The 19,199-nt window shown below is 37.8% G+C and overlaps 1 protein-coding gene across 1 annotated transcript in view; it reads left to right on the top strand.

The window, feature by feature from the left end:
- LOC146146964 (sushi, von Willebrand factor type A, EGF and pentraxin domain-containing protein 1-like) overlaps positions 1 to 9,709 on the top strand; it is a 31,824-nt gene extending 22,115 nt beyond the window's left edge. Inside the window, exons 27-34 of the mRNA XM_083387889.1 lie at positions 562 to 756; positions 1,065 to 1,316; positions 1,878 to 2,090; positions 2,572 to 2,766; positions 3,502 to 3,681; positions 6,666 to 6,890; positions 7,528 to 7,736; positions 8,349 to 9,709. Coding sequence (XP_083244015.1) covers positions 562 to 756; positions 1,065 to 1,316; positions 1,878 to 2,090; positions 2,572 to 2,766; positions 3,502 to 3,681; positions 6,666 to 6,890; positions 7,528 to 7,736; positions 8,349 to 8,363 — 1,484 coding nt within the window. The 3' untranslated portion in view covers positions 8,364 to 9,709. The remainder of the gene's footprint in view (positions 1 to 561; positions 757 to 1,064; positions 1,317 to 1,877; positions 2,091 to 2,571; positions 2,767 to 3,501; positions 3,682 to 6,665; positions 6,891 to 7,527; positions 7,737 to 8,348) is intronic.
- Positions 9,710 to 19,199: the final 9,490 nt, after the last annotated feature.

Genomic DNA, 19,199 nt, shown 5'->3' with positions numbered 1-19,199 from the left:
ACTTACAAGGTGCAAGATGAAGCATTAGAACTGACAAAAACGAAAATGTATTGACACATGACTTTGAGAAACGTTACAAAGTCGATGCTTTCTAGTCAGCGGTGTGTAGCCGAGTCGAAGACATCTTTTCGCTTTTCAGGTTTCTCACTAAAAAGATTGAAACGCGTCGAGAACCAACAAAGCAGCCGCGAGACAGTTATGACTTGTTTTCCTGTAAAAAAGGGACCTGACCTTATAAAAATTACCGTTAAACAACTAAAATTCGTACTCAAAAAAAAAATGTCAAAAACGCAAAATTTAGCAAGCAAATTGTTCAATGTTCAAAACTTAAGATAATTAACCGAAGTTTATAAAACAAAAAACACTCGGTTTTAACCCATGTCATTTGTCCAAGAGAGTTACTCAGGTCAAGTGATTTGTTCAAACGACGTATACGTCGAGCCAAGTTATTTTGCACAAAAGACTTGAAACGAGTTATTTAAACACAGGTGGCTTAAGTTAAGCCATTACAACACTGTCACGAAAGATTTTGCCTAACCTATATATTTAACGTATTCTTAGTTGCCACACGCGCGGTGAGCTGCACCATCCCGGTGATTCCAGCAGGCGGTCGCATCGATGGACAACCGGACGTCGGCCGAGCCGTTGGCGACCGAGTCGCCTATACCTGTGACGCGCCCTTCTCATTGATCGGAAATTCCGTTCTCCGGTGCACTAGTGCTGGCACATACGACGCGCCGTTTCCCTACTGCGTTGGTAAGTAGCGTTTCGAATAATCAGCGCTGCCCAGCATGAAAAAAACAACAAAATGTGAACTTAGTAAGGGCATCTATTTTTCGAATTCATAATTGCACAACTGTCCAAGACATCCACTTGGTAATGACACTCACAACACGGCAAGATTGTGGTTTGTTGTATTGTGCCCTGTATATTACTCAGTATAGTAGGAATAACGTTTCATTAAACACCTTTTAACGTTATTGAATATATGTGTTAATAAAAAGCAGGACTTTTGTTAACTGTGTCTGCACATGAGAAAAAACAAGTTGCCCTCGCTTTTAAAGGTGTCAACAACGTTCCAGTCCGAACAGTCACCAACCCCCCCGTGGTGGTACTTCCCTCAGTTGCCCCAACGACCTGCTCCAACCCGATCGTCCCCCCCAACGCGTTTGCATTAGCGCCAAGCAGCAATATCCCAGTAGGCGGGATCGTGCAGTTCCAGTGCAACGACGGCTACCAGCTGATCAGCAACGGCGTGGTAGTGTGCCAGACTAACGGCCAATTCTCAATGCCAGTCGGAGGATGCAGAATGATATGTAAGACAGTCCTACTAACACTGTCCCAGTCAAGCCATTTTGAAAAATAGCTTAAGTCTAAGTCAAGTCAAATCCAGGGCAAATCCTTGTCATAAAAGTACTCGTTAAGTTAATGAAATTGGGTAAACTCGTTCGATTATGAGCAATATACCTTAACTTAAAAATAACAACAAAAGCAATATACGTCAAGAAAATTGTTTTATGTGCAAAAATTAGAGTAAATTACCAAATTATACGCAAAAAAGCTTAATGAAAACACTTAAGTTCAACCCAAGTCATTCGTCTAAATGAGCGTCACTGGTAGGCTTTACAATTTCAACAACCTATACTTCTGTATGGGTTTTGGTATTCATTCAACATTCAACTAAATCTCCAACAATTATCTTAGGATTTATTTGAAATGTTCACAAAACGCAACCTACTTCTGTAAGGGCTTTGATATTCATTCCACATCCAACTAAACCTCCAACCATTATCTTAGGATTGATTTGAAACGTTCTCAAACTATACAACCTACTTCTTAACAGACCTTGATAGTCAAATCATTTTACCTTTCTGTAGCTCCAGTCGTTGTCCCGCAAGCCGGCTGCGCCATTCCTGCGGTGCCTGATAACGTCGAAATTCTTCTCGAGGTCAACGAAAGTGGCAAGACGGTCTGGGCAGTTGGGGAGTACATCAAGTTCAACTGCAAGCCTAATTACAGCCTGGTGGGATCCGAGACCGTTCGCTGCGAGGGTTCAGCCTTCCCAACTGGTTCAGTCCCCATCTGTGTCCGTAAGTGACCTTTTCAGCGAAGGAATTCCTGATGCTCTCCTGTGATCCTTAATCGTGTGTGCTTGTTGTTTTTTCGCAAGGGATGACCGATAACTGGCACTTTATTCCGATATTGCTACCCGATATTTTTGACGATACTGCTACCCGATATGTTACGTTTTACCGTTATTAAAATTTGATTTTCTGTCCAAATCTGATTGCACCCAATTAAAAGGGTTTTTCATGCACTATCTTTTTTATAAAACGCGTTCAAACAAATTCATTCCTCAAAAAATAAAAGCGTTGAAAAGTGCGGCTTTTATCATCTCTCCAACATAAAATTTTTTTTAATTTGATCAGGCCAACTAAAGCCGATACCGACGCGTAACAGGTAGTCGTTTTTTCTTTTCCCTTGGTGCTTTCAGACCTACAAAAAACACGGTTCTTCTACGACAATAAAACCACACGAAAACAAAACCTAAAACGCTCATGCTTTTCCCAGAAAACGTCGGAGTGGTGTGCAACATACCAACACCCCCCCCTTTCGGTTACCTTGAGAACCCTAAGGCAGGATCGTGGGTGGCAGGCGACGCCCCCATCTTCAAGTGCAACCTCGGATACGTGCTTTCTCAGACGACCTCGCCCTACGTTTGTCAGGACAACGGTGCCTACGCGGGCGATAAACCCACCTGCTCCGGTAAGTGGCAATGCGGCTTTGTTTCTGGTGTCTAGGGAGTTTCGCGTTTTTTCGCGAAATTTTTGCGAGTGTTTGTTAAAACCTTAACCAAACTAGAACAACGTCTCGTTATTTAAAACTAACGTTTGATTCTTGTTTGAATAATGTTTTTTTGCATGCCATCGTTAGTTCAATAGGTTCGGTGCATGAATAGTTCTAGTGGTATGTAGATTCTGACTAAAACGTATAATTCCGCGACCTTGTCATAACTGGACAATCATCGAAAATTGACTCTGAAGTCAAGTCCACCCTCAGTATTCACAAAAACCAATAACTTTTGGCGTTTTTTAAACAAACCAAAAGTTAGGTACGCTTTAAGTATTGTTCCAATAGAACATACAAGTCATGCGGTCATGTCCTGACCATACAAAAGTAAATTCTGTCCACGTAGCCTATGTCCATTGTCCACGCAACTGACCACATATATGCCACTGAAGTCAAATCCATACGAGGTCATGTCCAACTACTTGTGAGTTAAGTCCACTTGAAATCCTTTGCTTACCACGCAGAGTCACGTCCATCTTCCGCCGTAAAAATAAATATCGGTAAGATCCTGGCCGTGTTTACCTCGCTTTTGACTAAATTCAAGTCATCCGACTCTATAGTCGTGTCAAAAGTCTGCCATTAGTGTAGTCCGCTTTCGGTCGTGTCCTTAGCCTCGTGCGCTGGTGCCAATCGGTCCATCCTACATTATAGCCGTGCCACGGACCACTTGCACAGTAACTGCGCCCACCTACGGTGCCGTTGAAGGCGGCGAAAGGGTCATTTCGGCCAACCAAATGGTCAGGTACGCTTGCCAACCCGGCTACATACTAAACGGCGCCCCTAGTGCTGTTTGTTCGTCAACTGGTACCCTGACTGCACCGACTTGCGAAGGTAAACCCCGCTGCTGTATGAGCAAGCAAAAAAGCAGGTCCGGTGCGTTTGGCCAACTGTCAATATACTTTATGCTTTAAATAGCTTCGCGAAGAGTCGGGTGACATGCTTTTAAACATAAAAGTTGCGCTTTGCTTCAATGTATTTTCATTGCCAGCTTTCTATAAGAGGGGTAGCCTGAGTTCAATGACTTGCCAAAATATTAAAACGATAAACCTTTACTGTCGAGTCAAGAATTCAAGGATTTTCCCCAGACCTTTGAAATACCTAAATTTGATATTCAAATTGTTGCCCTTGATAAAATTTATAAACAGATTCATTTCCACCAAGGCCCTGTACAGTATATGAGGCAGCGAGAACACTTTTCAACACAAGCTGATATTTTTAGACATAAAAAACCCAATGAAATGTCCTAAAAAGGCTTAAAATAACACTCCCTGTTGTGAAAAATGTAATCCGCCCGACCCTTGGATACAAACAAGGTTAGGGGAGATAACATCGGGGATATTGGTTTGAGGTCTGTAATTACCTACAAACTGTAGATTAACACATTGGCGCATTAACTTGTCTAATGTTACCAAAAGCCGAAATTAAATCGGTGTTGGTACTAAACGCTTAACGGCATGCGGCATACAGCAAAAGCCCAAATCAATAAAAAAATTAAATTTTTGACTTCTAAACAAATTTCTGTTGTTTGCTCATTTCAATTAAGCTTCGCACCTAAACTAAACGCTTTGCATGTGACGTGAAAGAAATAATTTCTGGCCAACTTGAACAACTTTTAAGTAGGTCTGTCCTGTAAAAAAAGATAAAAAATATTAAATAAAATTGACTTCTGGTTCTCATTTTCCGAAACAATGGACCTAAAGTTGTGCAATATATGTTATAAAACACTAAACGACATTTCATGCTTTCTGCGATCAATATTAGCACTAATAGCCGCGGTTTTCAATAGATCACTGCACAACTGCGCTTACTGACTCACCGCATGCTTTATTTAAACATAATATTATAGGGAGTGTTCTGTCTTTTCACTATTCGCGAAAAGTGCTGTAAACGCGTCCTTCTCTCTACGGAGCAACAGCACTGCTGTCACAAGGCACTTCATATTTGTGTTTTTCCTATTTTCGCAGCATTTAGCCGCTGCTTAGGCGCGCGCAGAGTGCTTGACGTGTTTTTGTAGGGGTGCCGACAGCATTTGTAGCAGCTGCCTGGCTGTGCAAGTTCTGTTATTTACACTGTAGCTCTTGCAGATTTGATATAGCGACTAATACGGTCAGGACTTGTACAGAGAGTAGCGGTGATTTTAGAACATGGTTATCGTAGCTTGGTGAGATCTTTGCAGTAGTAAACTAACAACAGGAAAGTACATATCTTGTCAGGTTTCAGTGTAAGAACTAATATACCTTATAATGGTGGTTTGATCTTTAAATCGTAGCTGGTGGCCAATGATTTGACCCAAACCGGTGGTTCTCAAAACTGGTGTCCGAAAAACCTGGATCCCGAAGCAGTTTTAATGGTTTTACGCAACATCTTTCACATATTTTGACTGATAAAATATGTTAGCCAAAGCACTTATTTCTTATTTTTTAATGATATTATTCAATAATTTAACAGATGGTGTACAGTAATCAGTTTGTGTGGGTACTGAATATTTTAGTATTTCAAAAGTATTCCTTTCTTGGTTTAAAAAATAAGTGATTGTTTATTATTTCAAGAAAACGAACAGGGCCAATCAGGCAAAAACGTTTGAGAACCACCGGCCAAAACAAAAAAAACTAAAGATAATTTAACAATAGAATATTTATTGTTGTTTGGTGAAAATTTGGGGTTTAACGCAAGTAAGGCGTCTAGACATATTGCTGCTAAGAGGAGCGTTACACCACGAGAGCTAAATTTCCGTCAGCGCAGTAGCGGGGTGTCAGAGGTTTAGTCACGCAAAGTCGTTTCGTCTTTAAGCGCTCACAACACCAACAACAGCAATCCCGAGCACAACAGCAGCAGCAACAAGTACTACAGAGGCTACCCCAGCACCGCCTTCCTTCGCCTGCCCAAGGCCAGCCATACCCACCAACGCCGAACTTCTGCCGCCCGGTAAATTAGCGTGGTTCCAGGGCGAGGCGGTCGAATACCGGTGCCTGGGAGCTTTTGTACTGGTTGGTGACGCCAAACGGGAATGTCAAACCGGAGCAGTTTTGTCGGGCGAGGAGCCGTATTGTCAGCGTGAGTACTTGTGAATTTTGGCAGTTTTTTTCAAGTGTTAGTTGATGTTGGTACGAATTTGTTAAACCGGCACGGGCGAATTGCGACTAGATTTAGGTTTTAGGGTTAAAAGCTTGTCAGGCGACTTCTTATGTGGGAGAAAGCGCTTTGGGTAATGGGCGAATTCGATTGGCACTGGCTGTACCATTTCAGTTTTGGTTACAAGGTAAAACTGAACGAATTTCCGCAGAACTAAACAAAAAATAGCTAAAGGCTCTGTGCCGCTGCCTTATTTGAAAAACATAGAATCTGTATTTTAGGCATTTAGTGGCACATTTTTTTAACAAATCTAATTTTGAGACGTTATTTACTTGTTTAAAAAAATAGTAATAAACCTGGGATAACTTGCTTAAAAAAAATAGGGGTATTTTTCATTTAGCCATGAATGGAGTATTTTACAGTTGGGGGTTAGTTCGAATCCTTACAATGCATTAGTGTTGCAAAAATAAAATACAATAGTTTTAGGTGGTAAAATAAAATGCCAACGCTACCCCAACTTATCCCACCCAGCATTTATCTTGTAAAGCAGTAGTTCCCCTTTGCGGCTTACAAAACCCTACCAAAATAGATTGTGGCACTCTTACTAACATTTTCGCAAATTGCCTTCCTGTAATATCATAACGTACAAAACTGTGCACAAATATAGGGATTCGGTTTTGACTTTTTTTGTGCGTTTTTCTCTAACATTGACGCTGCCATTAACTCCTTCGTTTGGTTACCAGCCATTACGACGACTGCGGAAGTGCCGGTGACCAGTGAAGCGGCACCGGTTTGCGTTAACCCGGAAGTGCCGCCAAACGCTGAGATCACTCCTAAGGGGAAGGCCGGTTGGCAGACTGACGAACTGATTCAGTACAAGTGCATGGATGGCTATAAGTTGATCGGAGTCGGGCTGCTGGTCTGCAAAAGCGACGGCACCGTTCTTGGGGACCTCCCTAGCTGCGAGAGTAAGTCGCGTTTTCTTTTATAATCGCAAATTATAAAACTGGCAGAAAATGCTCAACAAAAATGCGTGCAATTAGATGTAGGGGAAATATTGAAAGAGACAAGAAATTAGATGTAGGGTAAAAGTACAAAGGTAAAAATTAGACGTAGCAGGCAGTTTTTACGAAAATACAGCACATATATTTTCTGTCAAAACTTTTCAACTATTGAATCCATATATATACTCAACAACGGAGTTCGAATCGCCATCAAACACCATTGTTTTAAAAAAGCTTGCAGATTGCTAAATTACCCATATTTGAATAAGATAAGTAACATCCAAGTGCTTGTAACATTGATGACTAAAACTTCACTAAGCTAGACGACGACAATGACACACATAATAACGATAATGACAATATGTTATTGTCACTGGAAGCATTAAGTGCATTCGAGAAATAATAAAATATAGTTTTCTAACGCACTAAGGGACCTATTAGGAAATTTGTCTAGAAGAACAACTTTTCTTACATTAACAAAATAACAAGACGTGACAAATTAAAGGCCACAACAAATCAGAAAAAAAAACTTGTGACAACCTGCTAGGGTACACAGTAGAAATACCTGTTAAAACTAAAAAAATTGTCTTTTCTTTGACAGAAAAACCCGACGTGGAAATCGTAACACCGCCGGCCAGCCTTAACTGCACGCCAGAGCCGCCATTGAATGGGCGCATACTGGGCGGTCCGGATTTCCCTTTTAATAAAATATTCACTTACGAATGTGATGAAGGCTATACGCTGAACGGCCTACAGAGAAACATGTGCTTGGCTACAACTGGCCTTCTCGCTATTCCAAGGCCGACATGCGTGAGTTTAAAATACTCAGTTTTGAATAGATAATATTTTAATAGAAAACTTGCATGTACACAATGTGTATATTTCAAAATGGGGCCTTTCTGGTGTCTTACTGATTAACGATAATCATAAAACGATAGTCCCCATTAAACGGCTATAGCCTTTCCGAAAAAATCCGGTGTAGTTCGATTCGTATTAGAATTATTTTTGTTTTTATAGAGCAGATTTTACCATAAGATATCAACTTGCCATGAACAGAACAAAACTTCTATTTATCTTTATCTAGTTTAAGTTGTATATAATTTCTGCTCTTCTTAAGTACCATAATAATTTTATAGGCCAAATAATACAAAAGTTATACTGGATTTGGTTTAAACTAGAATGATTTTGTCGACTTACAAAACTGGTAAATGTAATGTATAATTTGGCTTAAATATATTAGTTTCCTTCCTTTGTCCTGTTAATGACAGACTCCTTCTTTTGTCAAAGTATATGAGATTTCGGTTAAAAAAGAACGACAAAATAATTGCATAAGAAAATTTAGCAATGTAGGCCCACATGGAGTAGACTACACCCTATTTTGGTTCTCAGTACAATTTGCTTAACATAAATACATTTTTGCAGGTGTTAGATGAATGAATAAAATTTGCGGAAAATGCTAACCCCATCACTACTAACAAGAAGTTTCAATATGGAACAAGCAGCACAAGAAGCAGCAATTAGCGCTTGTTTATTTGCCAAACTACTGCTCGAATCATTGTACACACTGCGTAGACGGTTTGGTGTGGATATAACATATATACAAGATCGCTTACGCCTAGACAAGATTGTACTATTTAATAGACGGTTAATCATTTTTTGACTAAGGGTGTGGTTGCCCCACCACTGTGTAATGACAGGGGTGTTAGCTTTACTCGATGCAGCTGCATTGCAATATAATTTTTTAATTAACGGCTAAAATGACATTACATCGTTCTAATCTAAATGTAGATCTTCCCCAAGTGTTTCCTCAAAGGAAATATAGATTTCTCGTGTCGAACAAATCTAGCTATTTAAGCGATCCTGTATATTGATCAGGTAGCCCATTGGCAGGCCAATACAGACAGCGGGCCATTGACTGCTAAAATTTGCCGTGTGACATTCTTAAAACTTAACGGATCTTACTACGTAAAAAAAGGTCAAAACTTTCGATAAACACCTTACGCGTAGACTTTTCCATTCGAAACTTTGTAAAAATATGATGTTCAGCCTTAAACTAACAAACATAATTTTGTTGGCCGTCATGCTCATTATACTTGTTTCTCATCGTGCACCGCTTGTGCGTATTTCTGATCCCAGTTTATTCTGCTTTGTCACTCGAAAACTGAAAGCACTGGTTTGAAACTTAACTTATATGCGCATTTGATCGGTATTATAGAGCGGGCTACCTCAAAACTATACTAACATCGATTTTTAGGCGTATCTATATATATTCCTCATTTTTGTTATACGTAACTGTTTGTTGCCGTTATTAATAAGTTATAACAAGTAGATTGTAGCGAAGAGTGGTGCTATTTCGTCGCAAATAAATTCAAAAAACAAAAAAATCGTGTCCTTTTTATAGGGAAATCCTTTAGGGGTCTTTCCTTTTTCTACAATCTTGACAGTATTTTGTCGTTTTTTAAAATTTTCTATCTTATTTTTAAAGAGTCATGTGATTCTTTTTCAAAGTCCCAAGCATTTTTTTCTTCTTTTAACTCGTTTTTTAGTCAAATTCGTTAATTTGTAGTGTTATATCTCTCGCTTTATGCTGTTTTTTTTGCGTTTGATCAAAATTCAAAGTCGTTGCTATGTGCTTTTTTTGTGATTTTGTGATTTTTTTACTCGCCGAGCCAAAAACAAGACCAAAACGCGGCGCTAAACGGTAAGTTCAAGAAATATCGAAAAAAATGTCCAACAGTCGGCTTTACAGTAAAAAAACGCACGATGCTTAAACCGTTCTTTCTGACTTACAGCGGTCGTGGTCGCTCCCCCGGTCTCTCCACCCATAGGCCTTCCTGGCGTTACCTACTGCGAGGTTGAACCCATCATAAACGGCATAATCGTGGACGACATGGGAGTCGAAAGAACCCGATTCTCACTGCAAGAGATCCTTTCCTATCGCTGCAACGCTGGATACGTGCTGAGCGGCATCGGTCGCAATGTTTGTGTTGCATCGAGTCCGGGCGACACCCAGCCGTGGAGATACGCCATCGAACCGCCTACTTGCATCAAACAATAAACGTAAGTAAATCAAATTAGTCGCTCTTCTTGTGTAAAACTCAGTGTTGTAAACAGGCCATTTGTAAAATGATTTACGCGCGAGTCTCTTTGAATAAATATCGTCCCATTCCAAGTCATCAGTTGCCCAATTCAAGTATTTTTAAATAAACAGATAAATAGTCAAGTACCATTCCAAGTCAGTTACCCAAGTCAAGTATTTTTGAATACATAGCAAGTAATGTCCCATTTCAAATAATCAGTTGCCCAATTCAAGTATTTTTTAACATATATCAAGTCAAGGAGTCAACTCCTTGTCATAAGCGTAAAATGATAAACTATAGACCATAATGGGTGAAAGTTGTAGTTAGTGTTAAACGAAGGTTATCAAAGCTCATACAGAAGTAGGTAACATTTAAACGTTTTGAAACATCAAAATTCTACCTATGTTTGTATGGGCTTTGCTAATATATAGCTTACTCCGTTGAAAAACGATTAACTATTGGTAAACTCGTATGGGCAATAACTCAACTAAAAATAACAAAAAAGAAATATAACTGGCAAAAAAATATGGATAAATATCCCACCAACAGAAGAAAATCTCCCAACTGTATCTAACTCTAACTAACCCTTTTTTCTGCAGCTCCGGTGCCCCGACGATTTCAGAGCAACACCAGCAGAAAGTCGTCAGCACCACTAATCCCCACTAACATCACCACTTCCACAAGCCTCGCGCAGATTTGTCTTTTCATAACCCAGCCCCGAATCAATTTTGCGCTATGAACTTCCATAAAGGCAAGCGTAGTTTTTCGCAGGCGGGCGACCTTACAATAAAACTTTTGAGCAGCCTGACAAGGTACCAGTTTCAAACGTCTGCCACACGTTTTTATAATACCGTGACTTTAAGGTCATCCAGTCACCTTTTTATTATTAACTTAGTTCCTATCGTTTTACCAATCTATGTGGTTATTTTAAAGGCAATCACAACACATTTACGCTGCCTATAGGCATAATACGCATACAACTTTTTTTCTTATACGTGGCATTCTGTAACCTCTTATATAGTGTCGCACTTTTTATCTACTTTTAATTGCCAAAAAAATGAAATCGAATGTTCATGTGAGACATTGCCTAATAGTTCGCCTGTTTAACTTTGCCAAATTGTCAGCGTTTTGTTGCATGATGTTTTGCCATATGCTCGATACCACCTTTTTTATTCTCACTTACTCGCCTTCTGTGTATTCTGTTGTCGAGGCGCTTGTGCTAACACGAATTGTACGACAAATATCGATTCCCTTGTTTTTTTTTACCAAGTTCAGTGAAATATATATTGTAAATGCAGCCCACAGTGCAGCAAACTTCTTAAGACAACCCCTACAAACAGTCAAGAAATGTAAGCCAAGCCTCAGGTTATTATTAACCAGGTCAAGATTAAGTCATTTGTTATAGAAAGTTGAGTTAAGAGCATAAAAAATCGGGCTATGTAATTTCTAAACTGATTCCACTTGAATAATTATATTATATGGCAACTATCAAAAACACAACACATAGTGTTTTTCGCAACAACCGTATTGAATACCTGAGCTTTCTTATAAAAAATGAAAACACTTGATTTTAACCAATTTTTTTTAACTGAAAAAATTTAAGTTAATTGTCGAAAAACATACGAAAACAAGTCACACTTACTTAGAATATATATTTTGGCACAAAAAATTCCTTTTCAGGTTAAATTTACAGATTGTTAGTTGAAAAAAAAAATCTCGACCTCAGCAATTTACGTAACATTACAACCTATTGAACATACTGTTGCTGCCAGGCATTTTATCAATTATAAAGGGGTTCTTCTGACAAATATGTACTCAGCGCCGACGTTTCGATTACCTCGATTATCGTCTTTTGACTCATTGCATATAAACCCTCCTGTAAAGTTACAAGTTTATTGCCCTGACGAAGTTTACCCGTATAGGTAATCGAAACGTCGGCGCTAAATACATATTTGTCAAAAGAACCCCTTTATAAATGATAACAAACTACTGGTTCTTAAACCAAGACTACGAAGTCAGAGTCGGACTGGGGACTGCTGAAGTCAAAATCGGGACTTGAGTAAGCACATAGCCGAGTCGAACGTGTGCATGCGCAGAAGCAAGTTTCGAAACTGATAAGGCAAACCGTATGTTGTGAAGGTTAAATAGCATGTGATATATATTTTCCAACAACGTATTTGGATGAATTAAATGACACCCCTGTAGCCTAAGGGAATTGCTAAATAACCACACTATTTTAGTTAGGCCTACGTAAATTGGTGTAATATCCCACAGACTGTAGGATCAAGGTGTGGCGGGAGTCGGACTAGGGTTGTTTATAACCGACTCCGCAGCCCTGTCTTAAACTCATTCCGCTGAACAAACCTTTATAGCGAACCAGGAGCGAATCCAGGGAGGGGGGGCACTCTGTTGCCTAATTTAACTATACGTAAATGCAAACATTTTTCGCGCTTGAGCCGAAATATAAAAGTTTTAGCCAATAAAACGTCCTGCGTCTCATTGCACCTTCAAAAACGAAGTTTAGCCAACCTAAACAATACAAAGGCGTTTTTTCGAATCGATAACATCCTTATAATGTAGCTTTTGTATTTGAAGTAGTAGGATACTTCTCCAACCTAAAACTAAATGAACTACGCGTTGTTTTTAATTTATTTTATTTTAATTTTTTTCTTTATGACGTCATGTTTATACGTAACTTTGTGACGTCATTTCAAAAAACATTTTATGGCCTGTTCGAAATTAAAATCCTAGATCCGCACCTGGCCACTTTAATGTGTAAATCCGAATTCCGGGATATACTATGGCAAACTTGGTGAATATTAGCAACAAAATGGTTTACTGGTTGCTATAATTCATCACAACATCCATCGAGTTTGGTGCGTTTATTACACAATGTACTCAAAACGGCCTAACAAAAATTCAATATGCACTACTTAAAACGCTAGAATAAAAACAATTCCAGTAAAACGGGGATTTTTTTAAATACAAGCGGTTTAGTTAAACTACATTAACGTAAAATAATTTTCCATAAAATACTATACAGAAAAATTGCTGAAGGGGGGAAGGTGACTTTGTCATTTATTTAGGTTCCAGTTAGAGTAATACGGATTGGCTTGCTATTTTTATGGACAAAAAAGTTTTATTTCACTGATTAACAGTGGACATAAAAGCAGTGGCTTGCGTTTGTAAAAAAGAACTTGTCAATGACAAATTGCTAAAAAAGTGCTTTCTGATTTAAAAGATTAGTTTACTTAATCCATTTTTTTAAAGCGGGCAGACAATTGCAACAATGGTATGATTGGTAATTAAAAGAATAAGTTTAAATTAAATGTTTTGCAGAGCTTGGCAAGTCAATGCAAAAAGTGATTTTTTTTAAATGAAAAAGGTAATGTTTAAACCTGATGCTTTGCAGAGATAAGTAAGGCAACGAAATAAAAGCGTCCCAGTTATAAAAAGAGTATGCCTGTATAGTAAAGCACTGAAGCTTATGCTTGTATAGGAAAAAATTCGAATGTTTTGACAGTAGTAAATTAGCATCAGTTAAGTTAGAAATGACAAAAAGGGAACTTTGAAAACATTTTTACAGAGTGCGTTTAAAAAATGGCACGTAATTAAAAACAGAATGAGCAAAACGCGAAAACGGTAAAAAGAGCGAATGTAAACGATTCAGTTTTATCGGATGGATTAAGCCTATGTCAACTTAACACTGTATTTTTACACCAACGTGTTGGTGTTCTATACAGGCCGCCTTTATCAAAGTTAATGGCACAATTGGCGTATAATATACAAACGAGGATAAACACACGGATTTTTTAATGCGATATAGGACGCCAAATACATTAGTAATAAAGAGCTTTTCGATTGATAATATGCCTGCTAGCGGCAATAGTTTATATATTTTTGCAAACAATATATATATATATATATATATATATAATTTCGTGATTATTTTGAATGCGCACCATAAATGGGATAGCTGGGTTGAAGCAAAAATTGAAATAGTAACGTTCGTTATTTGTGGCATTAGGACTCTGTGTTGATTAAAATGCTATGAAAAAACTACAGACACTGACATATTCCGAAATCAAACAATTTCAGCCATATTTATTCGGCTAGAAGTGGTAAACCAGCCAGATAACCGGTTGTCATAGTCTTTTTAGCGATTTTGCTTCCTTAAAATTATGGCGGACCCCAAGAATTTAGAAACAAAAAAGTTTAAAATTAACGGTGAAACAATAACCGCAACAGTCAAATCAATATTTATACAAACTAATTGCTGGACGCAAGCTTCAAAGCCATATATCACCAACCCCAGTTTTAAACCATGCTAGAGGCTAGAGATAAATACTTGACAAATGAGCATTTCAGTAAGCAAAACAGACCGCTTTATCTACAATAAAAAATAATTTAGTTTGATTAATTAGGCGTAAATACACAAAAAAACAACAAGAGAAATAAACGGATTGAAAATGAATTGCTGTAGAAAGTTCCACTTTGCAGCAGAATGCACAAAATCGTAGGAATGTCGTCGTGTCCACAAAAAGTAATGAACACTTAAGATATCTTAAGTAAAAAAACAGATTACGTTTGTGGCTTTCTCGATGCAGTTAAACAGCTTTTTAGGCCAATATGCTTAAAATCATTTCTGGCAACAATAAAAAAAATCGTTTAAAAAACTTTGCAATATTGCGAAAAATTGGATTTCAAAAGAATTGGAAATATCTTTCGACTCCCATGCGCGTTAAAACCTATAAATCAGTTGTGAACCACCGACCGAAAATGTATATTGAACACCGTACTTTTTACCTCCATTAAATTGAAGCTAAACAAACTGCCTTGACAATTCAAAGTGCATATTGTCAGATTGCTAGATGTATTTTACATTAAAAAAAAATCGGCATAACTGCGCTTTTAACGAAAACAGCTACAGCAAAACATAAAAACGGTTTAGTGCTACAGCAGTATTAAATCGGACTAATATATCGGAAAAGCGATTAGAGATTGGTTGGCCAGTTGCCGACTGGATTTTCCAAACATTTTCCGAGCACACTTTACCCGGTAAACACGCTACAATTACATGCACGAACAGAATGCGTCGCTGTTACAAAAACAAAACGTTAGAGCGTTGACCACAGATATTTTTATGACAACGTAAAAGCTTAAAAAAAAAAAAAGAATGCACTTACTCGTTAGCGTTCAACTGCCACCCGGGGGGTCCAGAATTCGTCGGGCACCACAATTTCAAGCCTTGTCAACTCTTGTGCTATTTCTATGGTGTTAACTGAAACATGAAAGGTGAGTCTTACACAGTTTGAAAACAAATCGATAAGATGTTGATGAGAATTACGACAAGAAATTTTAAAATGCAGATAAGATATTTGCAAATTTAAACTTTTTAGCTAATTGACTGAACTATTGCTAAATAGTTTCATCACGATAGTGTTAAATATCAGATAAAAACCTTTTTAATTTATTGATTAAAATTTTGCTTAAAAACGTATCGCAGTAATGTTAAACAAGCAGATACTGCCCTCTAAATTTTATTGTTTTAGTCTAGTGATTGCTATGCCATCATTGCACTCGGTTTTAAAACGAAATACTAACACATGATAAATTTCGTCAATCAGGTACGCATGACGTGATTACGCAAAAAGAACTTACAAAAAATTAAAAAAAAAATGTTGAAAAGACCAATAGCTGATCAATGTAAACAAACATACTGTTGCTTTATTTATAGAGTAAGTCATTTTGTTTAAACCAATGCGAGTAACATTGGTTTAAATATAATTTGCATGGGTTAGTCATGGGCCCCGGAAGTCGATTAAGACTTTTTATAACTACAGAGTGAAAATGGTGGAACGCAGCCGCTAGTGTGTATGTTGTACATATTTCTACTTGTGTGTATTTTGTGTTTATGTGTGGATGGTAGGCCTACTGGTTGTGAAAGAAACACACATATACACCATGTGTATCATCTATGATCAAGTCATGTATAATTAATAACAGTGACTTGAGTATATGCCATTGACCTTAGTCGTTATAACCTAGATAATTACTCTCTTAGAGATAAATTAACAATTTTATACGGCTTTGACATTGATACAGGGGCTATATTTGAACATTGAAATACAAATTTCGTAAAACTGCTTAAAATTTAGAAAGGGTAATACTAAAAGGCTTAGATGAACTGCTTTAACGGCATAACTGTAAAATGAAGAGCATAAGAAAAGCCGAAGCTTTTATTGTTTTGTAGAGCATCTTTATTGGTTAAGTTAAATTAGTTTGTCATAAAAAAAACTTTTTGACAAAATAATTGACTAATTATTCTAATAAGTTAAGAATTTGATTAACGGCACGTCTAAATCATACTTTATCTTATTTTTTCGCGAAATTCGGTTATTCTATATTCCAATCCACTTTGGAAAGCGGATAACCCTATTTTTTACTCCAATATGATTTAAGAAAGGTGGCAACTTTGCACAAGTGCACCCGATGGTATCTATGCAACAGTGGTTCCCAACCATTTCATCCTGTACACCCTTTTAGTCAATATTTAAATCTAATTATCCACTACAAATTTAGTTTGGTAAACTAACGTTTACATAAATGTTTTAATGTAATTCTTGGAACGAAAATGCTAAATCACATGAAATCACACAAACAAAATGACGTTAAAAAAACTAGTTCTCGCACTTCCTGTATTGCGTTGGTAATCCGGGGTTACTTTAGGTCAGGGGTGCAACCTTTTGGGAGCTCATAATACAAAGCGATACCGAAATTCTAAAACTAGGTACTTGGTTTTTCTTCTGTATAGGCCATTGGTTCTCAACCTTTTAGGCTTCGTGGCCCCCTTTCATAGGCTCTCAACCCTCATGGCCCTGCTTATAATAAATACCTAGTTATCGATACCTAGCATTGTATTTACGTATATTCACTTGTGTTACTTCTCCACATTAGTAACAAATACAGCCATTATTTGTTACTAAAAACGTCCAACGAATAAATGCACTTACTTACTTAAGAAAGATTAACAATTTAACTTATGTGTCATGTCAAAGTTCATGTAACCCGCCATGTTTTTTTTTCATCCGGCCTGTTTTGTATTGAGCCAAGCGAATGTCATTACATACGTCGAGACGATTTGTGGATTTCGATTTATGCCTTGAACAGACACAAAAAATGGAGCCATCACTTTTGTTATCATATGACAGCTTGATTGCAGTCGTGAAAGTGAAAGTCGAGGGCCACGGTTGAAAAAAACTGGTACAGGCTATCATAAAACGCAGACGTTTCTGATTTTCGCGACTGGCGTCTATGTAACATCCGAATAGTAATTTAATTTTTTTTAATTTTATTTCAAATATTTTGATATTGTTAGCCGTTGCATGTTTATAAGCCAGTTAAAACTGCTTGAGTTGGGTTAAAAAGTAATTTTTTACGAATTTTGTTTTCCAAATGATTGCCGTATTTTGAATAAAAGAGAGCGTTTTGGGGATAAAAGCCGAGTATTACCGCCTTAAAATTACAAACAAGTAGTGATTTATGCTCTTGAACTCTGCCAGAGCCCATAAGCGAGGCTTATATTTCTTGCAATCTTTATGAAGTTCACTGTTAGCCTCGCCAACAGACCGTAAATTTCGAAAAACCGCAATCCTGCAATTTTGGTTGTTATTTTTCTTGCATGGGCAGACACGAGAAAATGTAGTTTAGTTCAACTACCTAAAAGACGTCTAGGAACAGCGCCTTAACAACGCTGATCAAGTGGAACGTTTTGCAAACTTTCCAAATCGAAAAACAGCAAATGCCGAAACGTAATTGCCTAAAAAGCAGCTTTTAAGGCAACTTAAAAACATCGTTTCGGTTTGCTTTGTTCGAGATTCCTATTTAAATATACTGAACACACCGTCTCAACAAAAGTCTCCGTTCTTAGCATTTCCATATATATCTAGCCTTCCATGGCTCAGGATGTTGACCTTACCATTGGTGCGCGGAAAGCCGATCTATTGCGCAAATAAACGACCCAAAAGAACGGTTCGTCCTCGACGCGGTTGTAGTTAGTCAAAATATCGTCTTTTAAGGGTTTAAGTACCTCAGTTCAGTAGTAAATGCCATTCTCTAACAGCAACTGCATATTTTTCGCGCAATATCGATTAACTTAATTTTATCAAACCACTTGCAGTTATTTTTTAAGTTCAATCCACAGTTCTTTACATTTGCCAATCCATAGCCAGTCAATAAAAACCTTAATATTTTCCGATGCTCTTAATCACAAGTCCAATGACCACCATTGTTGTGCGAATATTTCATTGTAGGGATTTGCTAGTCACACTTGATTTCGTACTGTTTTCTGTCAAAATTTCCTTCAAAATAGCAGAATCTGCGTGCATCTGAAAGGCAAAAATTCTGGTTGCACATCAATTATTAAAAATTCAACCAAGTGCTAAACTTGGAAACCCTAAAATCTGAATATTTCGATGTTTACCGACAAACCTTCTTTGAGCATCATCAATATTAAAACACAACAAAATCTAACGCCATAAAAATGTGCCTGAAACCACGCCAAGCCAAGCAGTGCAAAGTTACAACTGCTGCAACTAAACAAATTTAAAATCAATGAAATGGCGTTACACAAATTTTTATTCATATTGATACTAGAATTTGTAATTTAAATAATTTGTCCTCGTACAGGCCGAGGTTACTTAACGAAATTAACTTTATAATAATTTGACATATATGCCTTGCAAACAAAATGGTTGCATGATGGATGCGTAGGCTATGGTTTGAGAGAGTAGCTGAATTTCAAACTTGACAACAAGAGTGTTTTTCGATAATTTGTAGTTCGGCCAACGTATTTTTCTCCGCATGAAATGCAAGATGGCTTTATGTATTGCGGATTCAAGTTAATGTTAAATAATATAGCCTTTTCGCTTTGTGTATCCTCTAAAGATACGACCGCTGTTGTTTTCGAACGCTCATCTTCTTACATTTGGCATGTTTACTCAGACAGGAAGTGCGCGTGTGTGTTTGCCTTTTTGAGTTACTTCACGCATCAGATGCCATAGAACGGCGCCGTAAAGTTGAAGCCAGCTTAGACACAAACACGTCGATTACGCGAATTTTTAAAATCGGATTTGCAAAACTCATTTTGCTTTTTCGCTGCTTCGCTACTTTCGTTGCAACAAAGATAGCTGTG

This window comes from Ascidiella aspersa, chromosome 4 (genome assembly GCF_963924565.1).
Source record: "Ascidiella aspersa chromosome 4, kaAscAspe10.2, whole genome shotgun sequence".
Classification (NCBI taxonomy): Eukaryota; Metazoa; Chordata; class Ascidiacea; order Phlebobranchia; family Ascidiidae; genus Ascidiella; species Ascidiella aspersa.
Note: the sequence above shows the minus strand (reverse complement) of the source record. Positions and strands in the feature narration are given on the sequence as shown.